Source organism: Pteropus alecto, unplaced genomic scaffold, assembly GCF_000325575.1.
Source record: "Pteropus alecto unplaced genomic scaffold, ASM32557v1 scaffold23, whole genome shotgun sequence".
NCBI lineage: Eukaryota > Metazoa > Chordata > Mammalia > Chiroptera > Pteropodidae > Pteropus > Pteropus alecto.
Window position 1 is genome coordinate 4,709,215 of NW_006435837.1, and position 12,427 is coordinate 4,721,641.

Here is a 12,427-nt window from a genome sequence, read left to right on the forward strand (position 1 = left end):
AATATAGTGGGGGCGGTAAAGCGTCACACTTGGCGTCATCCCTGCCCCCCACCCCCCAACACCCTGGCGCGCCACTGCGCAGCCGCAGAAACGTCTCTTAGGCTTCGAGTCCTGCGCCTTCGGTCTCGTGCGTCAGTCTGCCGCAGTCGTTCGGTGGGTGAAGTCGCACTCCAGCCGCAGCGCAGACACCGCTCCTGAGACGCTCGGAGCCTATCTTCTGCCTCACGATGTCTGAGGAACAGGGTAAGGGACCCTCCCCGAAACTGCCCCACTAACTTATGCCTCTTTTCTCACACGGTCTGGGGAACGGGTCTGGGAGGATTGGCACCGAATCCACCTAGAGGGCTACACAGGCCACCGTGGGATTGGTTGGTCATCGGCCAAGGCCTGTCCGTCGTACCCCTATAAGTCAGTGTGGGAATGTAGATGTGGTGGGCAGGATCTAGCCCTGGGTCTAGGGTGTCCCCTGGGCTCGATGTGTCCTAGGAATTTGTGGTTCCCACGGTGTTTATGGCGTCCCAGACGCTCGCGGCATCTTTAGGGTTAATGGCGTCTCAGGGACTCGACGTGATCCTGGGGCTCATGGCGCCTCAGGTTTGTGGCGTTATAGCGGTTCGAGGTGATCTTGGGGTTCATGGCGCCTCAGGTTTGTGCCGTTATAGCGGTTCGAGGTGATCCTGGGGCTCATGGCGCCTCAGGTTTGTGCCGTTATAGCGGTTCGAGGTGATCCTGGGGCTCATGGCGCCTCAGGTTTGTGCCGTTATAGCGGTTCGAGGTGATCTTGGGGCTCATGGCGCCTCAGGTTTGTGGCGTTATAGCGGTTTGACGTGACCCTGGCGCTCGTGGCGCCGCTCAGGTTTATGGCGTCCTAGTGTCTCGGGGAGAACCTGGCGCTCGTGGCGCCGCTCAGGTTTATGGAATCCTAGGGACTCGAGGCGATCTCGACGCTTGTGACGCCACTCAGGTTTATGGCGTCCTAGGGACTCGAGGAGAACCTGGCGCTCGTGGCGCCGCTCAGGTTTATGGAATCCTAGGGACTCGAGGCGATCTCGACGCTCGTGACGCCACTCAGGTTTATGGAATCCTAGGGACTCGAGGCGATCCCGACGCTCGTGGCGCCACTCAGGTTTATGGCGTCCTAGGGACTCGAGGCGATCCCGACGCTCGTGGCGCCACTCAGGTTTATGGCGTCCTAGTGTCTCGAGGAGAACCTGGCGCTCGTGGCGCCGCTCAGGTTTATGGAGTCCTAGGGACTCGAGGTGAACCTCGCGCTCGTGGCGCCGCTCAGGTTTATGGAGTCCTTGGGGCTCGAGGCGATCCCGACGCTCGTGGCGCCGCTCAGGTTTATGGAGTCCTAGGGACTCGAGGTGAACCTGGCGCTCGTAGCGCCGCTCAGGTTTATGGCGTCCCAGGGTCGGGGGTGATCTGGGGCTCACTGCATTTTGGGGGTTCAAGGTGTCCCAGGGGCTCGAGGTGACACTGCTCGTGGCGCTAGCGTTCGGAGTGTCGGGGCCTGGTTTCTGCACGAGGGCCGAGATTCTTTCCAGTACCCACCTAGTGGTCGTGAAACAATCTCCGCCATCTCTGCACCGGAGGCTGGGCCACCGCAGTGTGTTTCTGGTGCCCTCCAGAGGACGGCTTCAGAGCTGGTCCATTAGGCCGCACTTGTTCTTTGAACTTTTTTCAAGGCCTCGTGGGCACCCCCTCAAGCCGCTGCTGAGCACCGCCCCTTGCGAGCGGTCTGCACTTTGCAACCTCAAATTTCAACAGCGCCGCGGTGGCGTGATTCGAGGTGGTTCCCACAGCCTCTCGAAGGGTGCTACTGCCTATTAGCTTATATTGGCCGCTTATTGAGTAACTGGTGCTGACTTTCTGGGACTCTGTTGGTCTTTTATCCTTTCTTTTTTCCTGTTGGAGGAGGTAGGAGTCCAGGAAGGACCAAGACTCTCAGACTGTATATAGAATTTTGAGTTTAAAGGATCGATGAACTAACGAGTTGATTCGTTATAACATCTGAGATCGAGATGTTGATTTTGAGGCTTTGATGGTAACCACGTTTGGTCAAAAACAGATAGTGCGGGCTTGCTGTTTTATTGTAAATACGTAAATGAGGAAAAAGAAAATAAAAATGTGGGTGTGGAGAAGTCTCCGCGTATAGAGCCTGATGCAGGGGTCATGGAATACCGAAATATGTGAGGACCTCGGTAAAGCAGGGGAAGCCTTCTTTAAGTTAAAGCACGGTCGTTTGATTAAAAAAAAGGCTTCAACTTAGTCTGTTGGGGATCACTTCATTCCCTCCTCAATCCAGCTCTTTCTGAATTCGGACTGCTCTAGAGTTTTATAACATGAAGTGGTAAACTGGTTTAAGGTTTATAAGTAGTGATTTTACACATACCTTTTCTGCGTGGTATTTTATAAAGCAGGACACAAGCTCGAGTCAGTTTTGAGGCTGCCTCTAGAGCCTGAATTGGAACCTACATCATGTGATTCTCAATCTAGCACCATTTACACACCGCCACACCCCTCACACTAGCTAATTACTTTATTCTAATATTTTAGTCTAGTTCAAATAAATGTATTGAATCTAAGCTATATGCAATGCAATACTTCAAGTTACTATTCTTTTTCAGGCCAACTTTAAGAAATAAAGCTCATTTATATATATTTTGCATAACATGCTATTTTTCATATTCGTTTAAATGGTTTACTGAGTTGATATTTCACATCTAGTTTTTTCGTGGCCATCTCACATTTTGTGAGATTCAGTATGAATTTAATTTGCTTTATAGCAACATTTACTTTTGTACTTTATTTCTGCATGATTTATTATTATAATGATTAATATTAGCTTAGAGAACAAATTTGGAAGTTCATGGTCATCACAGAGTCTGGTTATGTAGCATCATTTATATAATTTAAAAGATAAAAACACACAAGGATGGAGAGTACAGCATAGGGAATGTAGTCACTAGTATTGTAATGGCTATATGTAGAGCCAGATGGGTGATAGAGTAATTGGGAGGATCATTTCATAAACTATATAAATGTCTAACCAATATACTGTATACTTGAAACTAATAATAAAATAAAATAATAAAAATAAATAACAGAATTAAAAACATGTGTCCACACAAAAACTTGTACACAGACGTTCACAGCAGCGCTGTCAAAAAGGTAGAAACAACTCAAATGTCCATCAACAGATTAATGGATAAGCAAATGTCATATATCCATGCAATGGAATATTATTTAGCCATGAAAAGGAATGAAGTACTGATACATGCTTCAAGGTGGATGAACCTTGAAAACATTTTTCTAAGTGAGGAGGCCAGACAAAAAAGAACAAATGTTGTATGATTCCACTTAAATGATATATCCAGAAAATTCATAGTGAGAGAAACACAGATTGGTGGTTGTCAGGGGCTGGGGTAGAGAGAATGGGGGAGGAACTGCTTAAATGGATATAGGGTTTATTTTGGGATGATGAAAATGTTTCGTAACTAGATAAATGTGGTGGTTCCCCAACATTGTGAATGTACTTAATGTCACTGACCTGTTCACTTTAAAATGGTTAATTTTATGTTGTGTGGATTTTACTTCAATAAAAATAAAAATTTTAATCCAGATAAAAAATAAATAAAAGTTAAAAATATATCATTGAACATATAATAGCATGGGCCAGGTCTTCATGTTTTTTAAATGAGAAGAAATTTATTGCTCTATAAAATCAGAAGTACTAAAAATAATACTATCTGTGTCTGTATACATACATATAAACATACATATATATCTCAAAACTTCATACTAAGCAATTGATTTCTTAGCTAGCTTGCAATGATTAGAGATATGAAAATATTTAATGTAATTTTTCAGCTAAAATATATTTTTTAAATAATCCATAACTTTATAAGGTAGTTTCCTCTAGAAACTGTTTATTTAATGTGGTATCTAACCTAAACTTTCTCTGTTTTTATTCTTAGATTATATCGTTGTAACTATTGACGATGACAGTGATAACAACAATGATGAGGAGGATGATGACGTTGTGATAATAGAAGATTCTGAAACAGAGTCTACTGAGAACACAGATTCCACTGATAGCATGGTGACCACACAACCAGATTTTCAAGGCGGCACTGATAACTATCAGCCACCATACCAAATGTCATATGGTAATTTTGTTAAATTTCCTCCTCTGAAATTTTGCTTCTGATCCCTTTTTCCAGTAAATTGCTTAAATATACCTATGTGTTTTATATTAATTAGTAATTAGCAGAGGGCCATAATGTTTACTTGTGCTTGCATTTTTCCTTCATTTAAGCTTTGTCATGTTTCCTTTTCTATTTTTGCTCTACAGAGGGTGGGGAAGTAGCCTCAGAAAGCATTATGAAGAACATATTCTTTCTCTGAAAAATTTGTGCTTGGCAATTATAATTATAACTGTGGTGACAAAGTAAAAGCTGAATTTATGGGAAACACATAAATTCAAGGGTTCCTGGAACAAATGACATGGAAGGTCTCAGAGAATCAACAAAAAACTCCTGGAACTAATAAGCAATTATAGCAAGATTGTAGGATACTAGGTTAACATGCAAAAGTTAATCCTTTTTCTGTATACCAGCAATAAACAATTAGAACTTGATATTAAAAATAGCACCATTTACATTAATACCCCAAAAAGAGTCCATGGGAAATGGAGTCCTGCTTCCAGAACTGCCATAGCTACTTGTCCTTTCAATGGTTGCTTCTCAACCACAGTGATGGAAATGTGAGGCCATTCACCTCACTTGTATACAGAGAGCCAAGAGACATTAACCCCTTGAGCCATTTCTTCAGTAGCTATATGACAATTTGTTCTTTGCCTTTTGCTTAGAGAACTGGGTTTCCTACTCTTTAAAATTTGAAATGTTTGCTTAGTTTAGAGATTGGCAACCTTTCTGTAAAGGGCCAGATAGTAAATATCTTAGGCTTTGCAGCCATAAGGGCTCTGTCACTACTCCACTCTGCTATTGAAGCATAAAAACAGCCTGTACATAAATTGATGAGTGTAGCTATGTTTCAGTAAAACTTATAGACACTGAAATTTGAATTTCTTATAATTTTTCTATTTCAATGAAATATTCTTTTGTTTTTTTATTTTTTAAATCATTTAAAGATGTAAAAAAAATCTTAGCTTGTAGGCTATACCAAAAAACAAGTGGTAAGGTGGATTTGGTCTACAGGCTATAGTTTGTGGAACTCTGATCTAACTGATGCCAAAAACCCTTTTGATACCACTTGTTATTTGTTCTGGTTCTAAAAATATGTGCAAGACCAGCAGATACTTCCTTCGTGTGTTATATCTGGCTGACTCCAACAGTACTCCTTAGTGGAAATGAACAAGAGAAGAATTTTCAAATGTGGATACCCATTTTTTTTATCATTTCTACTTCTAGGAATTTATCCCATAGAACTACTTGCACAAGTGCAAGACTGTTCAGCAGTGTTTTTTTGCAAGAGCAAAGCTTCAGAAGTAATTCGAATATCCATGAATCAGCGACTAGTTAAATGAATTGTGGCCTGTCTGCATGATAGGAAACTAAGAAGCTGTTAAAGTGGTTTTAGTATATCTAAAGGTATTGGTTTGGAAAGACCAATGCACATTTAGTGAAAAAAAAAAGGAGGTTGCAGAGCAGTATTTATATATAGTCTGATCCCTTTTATTTATCTAACAGAAAAATTCAGAATAGGAGATTTCAGTAAAGGTAGTCAGGTAAATATTGTTTTTATTGTGGTGAAATATACATACATCATTGTTTTCATTTTAACCTTTTGTAAGTGTACAATTTAGTAGCATTAAACAGCCTAATAGCTCTAGCTAGAATTTTCAGTATAATGTTGATACCAGTGGTGAAAGTAGGCACCCTTGTCTTGTTCCTAAGCATAGGAGGAAAGCTTTCAGTCATTCAACATTGAATATAGTGTTAGCTGTGGGTTTTCATAAGTACTCTTTATCAGGTTGTGAAATTTTCCCTCTGTTCCTAGTTTTTTTGAGAATTTTTATAATGAAATGGTGTTGGATTTTTGTCAAATGCCTTTTCTGATCAATTGAGATCATAGTTTTTTTTCCCCTTGGTTTTATTAATGTGATGTGTTACATTGATGAGTTTTCTTATGTAGAACTACCCTTGCATTCCTGAGATAAATCCGCCTTGGTCATGGTAGCTAATCCTAATATGCTGTTGGATTAGATTGGTTAATGTTTTGTTGAGGATTTTTTCATCTATATCTATAACAGATATTGGCCTATAATTTTCTTTTCTTGTAATGTCTTTATCTGACTTTAGTATCAGAGTAATTCTGGCCTCATAGAATGATTTAGGAAGTATACGCTCTTCAGTTTTTTTGGAAAAGTTTGAGTAGGATCGTTGTTAATTCTTTAAATGTTTGGTAGAATCTACCAGTAAAAGCCCTATAGTCCAGGCCTTTTCTTTGCTGGGGGGTTTGTGATGACCAATTCAATTACTTTACTTGTTATAGATCTGTTGAGATTTTCTATTTTTTCTTGAGTCAGTTTAGATAATTATTTAAATTATAAAAACAAATTGCTTTCACTAAAATTCAGCCAGGACTCCAATTCAATTTGAGTTGGCATTCTGAGAACATATCCATATTAAATTTATTAAGGTTGTAAATATGTGAATTAACTTTTTTATGTGTTGCTTTTCAGGAGTTGAAGGTTTAGCAGAGCTAAGTAACCAACCAGTTTCACAAATGAACCATCCAGCAAATTTAAAAACATGTAACCCCAACTCAGCAGAAGTGGAGTTTATCCCACCGTGCAAAAACAGACAATCCTCTGATTCGAAAGAAGATGATATGGTTTGTATAGTAAAGTTAAAATCTTTATTTTTTTAATTCTGCTTTTTTTTTAAAAAAAGTGAGTTTAATTTCATACAGTAAAATGCACAGATCTTAAGTATATAGCTGAATGAGTTTTGACAAATATGTATACCTACCCCCATCAAGATAAAGAACATTTCCATCATTGCAGAAAGTTGCCTCATACTTCTTTCTCATAAGTCCCCACCCTCCCCAAACCTTTGAGAAATATTATTCTGATCTTTTTTAATCATAGGTTAGTTTTGACTGCTTATAGAACTTAATATAAATAGAATCATACAGTGCACACTCTTTTGTGTTACGGTCTCTTTTCCTTAGAATAATATTTTGGAGAATCATCTGGTTGTAGCAGTATTTCATTCTTGTTTATTGCTGAGCAATATGCCATTGTGGGAATAGCCATAATTTGTTTATTCATTCTCCTTTTGATGGACATTTGAGTTGTTTCCAGTTTCTGGCCACTATGGGTAAAGTGACTATGAACATTATTATGTAGTCTCTTAGTGACCATATGTTTACATTTAACTTGGGTAAATACTCAGGAGTGGAAATACTGGGTCACAGGGCAGATGAAAGTTTATCAAAAACCGCCATATGGTTTTCCGAAGTGGTTGTACTGTTTTACATTTCCATCATATTCTGCTATGCTTTTTCATCTCTGAAGTTGAATAAAATAGATTATTAAACTATATATAATTTGACTTAACAGAAAATGCATTTATTTCCTTACATAAGATTGAGGATAATAATACCACGTAAGTATTATAGGCAATTCTCTTAATTTCTGTTAGCTGCAATATTTTCATCTTTGGGGATAATGTTAATTGCCTACCAAGAGCCATGGTTCCTGACATAACTATGTGAAAGTACTTTAAAAAGCATAGAGCACTATACAAGAGTAAGATGGCATTATTGTTTTTATAATTAATCTGTATTATAATTCCATATAATTTTTGCTAATTTTGTAATATAGGGCTAATTCAGGTAATTTTGAAAACAAAGATATTAATAACTACTTGATATGTTTTTTAAAAATAATTTAAAAAAATTTCAGTTACAGTTGGCATAAATCTCATATTAGTTTCAAGTGTATAACATGGTAATTAGTCATTCATATAACTTATGAAGTGATCATCCCAATAAATCTAGTACTCATCTGACACCATACACATTTATTACAATATTATTGACAATATTCCTTATGCTGTACTTTACATCCCCATGACTGTTTTGTAACTACCAAATTGTACTTCTAATCCCTTCTCCTTTTTCACTCACCTCCAAACCCTCCACCCATATGGTAACCCTCAAAATGTTCTCTGTATCTATGAGTTTGTTTCTGTTTTGTTTATTTTGCTTGGATTCCACTTGTGAGTGAAATCATATGGCATTTGTCTTTCTCTCTCTGACTTACGCTACTCAGCACAATACCCTTTAGGTCCATCCATGTTGTTGCAGATGGAAAGATTTCATTCTTTTTCATGGCTGAGTATTATTTCATCGTATATATGTACCACCTCTTTTTCCATTCATCCATTAATGGACATTCAGGTTGCCTTAATATAACTTGGCTATTGTAAATAATGCTGCAGTGAACATATGGATTCACCTGTCCCTTCGAAAGTACTGTTTTGGGTTTCTTCAGATGAATATCCAGAAATGGGATTACTGGGTCCTTCTTTGTCTCTTGTTATAGCTTTTGTTTTAAAGTCTGTTTTGTCTGGTAAAGTGTTATTATCCTAGCTTTTTTTTTTCCATTTCTATTTTCATGAAATATCTTTTTCCATCCTTTTTCTTTCAATCTGTGTGTTTTTGATCTGAAGCGAGTTTCTTGTAAGCAGTGTATATAAGGGTCTTGTTCTCTTATCCATTCAGCCACCTTATCTTTTGATTGGAGCATTTAATCCATTTATATTTAAAGTCATTGTTGATAGGTGTGTACTTATTGCCATTTTATTATTCATGTTTTCAGTCTTTTTTTATTCTTAAAGAAGTCCCTCTAACATTTCTTATAATACTAGTTTGGTGTTGATGAACTCTTTTTCTTTTTTCTTGTCTAAGAAGCTCTTTATCTGTCATTTGATTCTAAATGATAACTTTGCTGGGTAGATTAATCTTGGTTTTAGGTCCTTGCTTTTCATCACTTCAGGTATTTCCTGCCAATCCCTTCTGGCCTGCAAAGTTTCTGTTGAAAATCAGCTGCTAGTCTTATGGGAGCTCCCTTGTAGGTAACTAACTGCTTTTCTCTTGTTGCTTTTAAGATTGTCTTTAACCTTTGGCATTTTAATGATGATATGTCTTGTTTGGGACTCTCTGTGCTTTCTGGGCTTGTATGTCTATTTCCTTTGCCAGATTAGGGAACTTTTCCGTCATTATTTCTTCAAATAGGTTTTCAGTTACTTGCTCTCTATTCTCCTGGTATCTCTATGATGCGAACGTTGGTATGGTAGATGTAGTCCCAGAGGCCCCGTAAACTATCCTCAATTTTTTGGATTTTTTTTCTTGTTGCTGTTAGGTTGAGTGTTTTCTGCGACCTTATCTTCTAAATTGCTGAGTTGATCCTCTGCTTTGTCTAATCTACTGTTGATTCCCTCTAGTGTATTCTTCATTTCAGTTATTGTATTCTTCATTTCTGACTAGTTCTTTTTTATGTTTCCTATCTCCATTTTTATTTATATCTCTTTGTTTTAAGTTCTCACTGAGTTCATCTACTCTTCCCCTAAGTTCATTGAGCATCCTTATAACCAGTGTTTTGAACTCTGTGTCTGTTAGATTGCTTTTCTCCATTTTGTTGAATTCTTTTTCTGGAGCTTTGTTCTGTTCTTTCATGTGGGACATGTTTCTTTGTCTCCTCATTTTGGATGCCCCTCCTGTTTTTGCTTCCATGTATTAGGTAGAGCTGCTATGTCTCCCAGTCTTAGTAGGGTGGCTCTATGTAGTAGGTGTTCTGTGGGGCCCACTGGTACAATCTACCTGGTCAGCTGAGCCGGGTTCTCCAGGTGTGTGTCTTGTGTGTGCCTGCTTCCTATTGTAGTTGACTTTTGGTTGCTCTGCACATCAGTGGGAGGGATTGATTCTCGGGCTGATTGGTTGTGAGGACTGGCCGGTGAGAGGCTGACCCTATGGAGCAGGATTCACTTTAGCAGGGCTGTGGCGCCTGCCCAGTTTGCCCTTGGGTGTGTCGTCCTCAGATGTAGCCCTGGGTGGTGCTCTGGCTTGATCTGAAGCAGGCCACTGGGCGTGCTGGCTCTGGGGCCTCCTGGGAGGGGCCCTGCTGCAGCTCAAGTTTAGCTGCAGCCTGTGCCCTGCCTAGGGTCACCTTGCAAGAATCACAAAGCAATCTACAGATGGCCACCACCTATGCTGGGCTTGGAGGTACCTTGAGAGACCAAGCCATGAACTGAGGGCAGCTGCTGCCTATGCTGGACTTGGGGCTGCACTTAGGGCTGCACAGCAAGAGGTACAGGGCACGCCAAGGCCAGATGGTGCTTGTTTGGGTTTGCGAACTTTTGAGAAATGTTAGGAAAGTCTGCAGCATGAGCCCAGACAGACTATTTGTATGGAAAAGCCACTGGAAGTGGCTTGGGTGGGCCTGCATGTTGGGTGGGCAGGGTCTCAGGGAATCAACTGGGCAGGGTGACCTGTGTTAGCCAAGTTGACCTTGACTCAGACATGCTACCACCTGCATCTGCATGCTGGGAGTAGGGAGGGCTCAACAAAGGAACAATGGCCTCTGCCAGTACTTCTGTCTGGGAGAAAGCTGCCTCTCCAGCCCTCACCTTGAAGCCAGATAACTCAGTTCCTCCCTGTATGTCTCTGGTGCCTTTCAAGCTGCTGCTCCAGCACTGGAGCTCAGAGTGACTGAGTCTGTCAGTTATTAAGTCTGCGCACAGGCCCCTTAAGAGAAATCTCTGCTATTCCCACCGCCCTCTGTCTCACTCTTCACTCAGCCACAATCTCTGCTGGTTTTTACAGCCAGAAGTTGTGGGGACTTCTCTTCCTGGTACTGAAACCCAGAGCTGGGGAGCCCAGTGTGGAGCCAGGACCTCTCACTCCTCCAAGGGGACCCTCGCAGCTGAGATATTTTTTCTGATCCTCAACCACTACACATGGGTGTGGGACCAGCTCGTTCCAGGTCTCTGCCCTTTCTACCAGTTTTGAGGTGGCCTCTTCTGTGTCCCCAGTTGTAGAACTTCTGTTCAGCTAGACTTTAGGCAACTCCTAATGATGGTTTAGTTGTAATTTTGATGTGATTGTGAGAGGAGGAGGTAAGTGCAATGTTAACCTACTCCACCATTTTGACTAGAAGCCTACCTGATATATTTATATTTAAATTATTCGTATAGTCTGCAATTCATCCTTAGAATAAAGAGTTATTATACTTAAATGTAATCGTTATTTGCTGTCTATTTACCTATTTTATCCTGTTTAGTCTGGAAAAGGATTTAATTAGAGATTAATTTATTAAGAAAAATAGGTGCTTAAGTTTCCTCTTTTGTCCACAAAGTGTCACTGTTGGATTATTTGAAAATCAAAAGCCATATAACATTTGGTTCTTTGTTTGCAGTTAAAAGTACTTCCTTTTAAAGCACTTTTGGTACTAGATTATTGGAAGACTAGTCTGTCCTACCCTGAAGTATGTAACGGTTAAGCTTGGTGAAAATGGTGCCTTTAGTATAGTTGGTTTAATGAGGAAACAGTTCTGCAAGTATCTTTTCTTGCTGCTGTAGTATTTGCAATGGGCAGAGGTACTTTAGGCCTTTGGTTCTGCTTGAAAGTGAAATTAAAGTCTTAAACCTTTCTTTCTTTCATTTTTCCTTTTGGTTTATTAATAAATCTTCTCTAGGCAAGAACATGATTGTGAAAAAGGTGGAAGCGTTATTAATACATATGTATCTATATATTTTTTAATTAATTTATTTTAATTAGTTTCACGTATACAGTACATTGATTAGACATCTATATAGTTTGTAAAACGATCCCCCCAATTGCTTCCTCCCTCCCATGACCCTCCACCTAACCAATGTATTAATGCTAACTGCATTCCCTATGCCATGCTTCCACCCCTGTGACCATCCATCAGCTACTAATTTGTACTTCTTTAACCCTTCACCCCATTCTCCCAGCCCCCAAAACCTCCCTCACCTCTGTCCATCACCAAATTGTCCACTATATTTGTGAGTCTGTTTTTCAGTTTGTTCTTTTTATTCCTTAGATTCCACATATAAGTGAAATCATATAGTGTTTATCTCTGTCTGACTTAAAAACCTTCTAGGTCCATCAAAGCAATATCTTTTTCCTCCCCCTTCCTTTTCATATGTAGGGGTCTTGTTTTCTTATCCTTTCAGCCCCTCTATCTTTTGGTTGGAGCACTTAATTCTTTTCCATTTAAGATGCTTATTGATAGGAATGTAGTTGTTACCATTATTTATTCCTGTTTTTGATACTTTTTTTATTCTTAAAGAAGTCCTTCCAACATTTCCTGTGATTCTGGCTTGGTGGTGATAAATTCCTTAAGTTTATTTTTGTCTGCGAAACTCTTTAT

At 39.8% G+C, this 12,427-nt stretch overlaps 1 protein-coding gene across 1 annotated transcript in view; it reads left to right on the forward strand.

The window, feature by feature from the left end:
• Window positions 1-2,164: 2,164 nt before the first annotated feature.
• BEND2 (BEN domain containing 2) overlaps window positions 2,165-12,427 on the forward strand; it is a 53,698-nt gene continuing 43,435 nt past the window's right edge. The window contains 3 exon segments of the mRNA XM_025046606.1: window positions 2,165-2,204; window positions 3,981-4,172; window positions 6,710-6,861. Coding sequence (XP_024902374.1) covers window positions 2,165-2,204; window positions 3,981-4,172; window positions 6,710-6,861 — 384 coding nt within the window.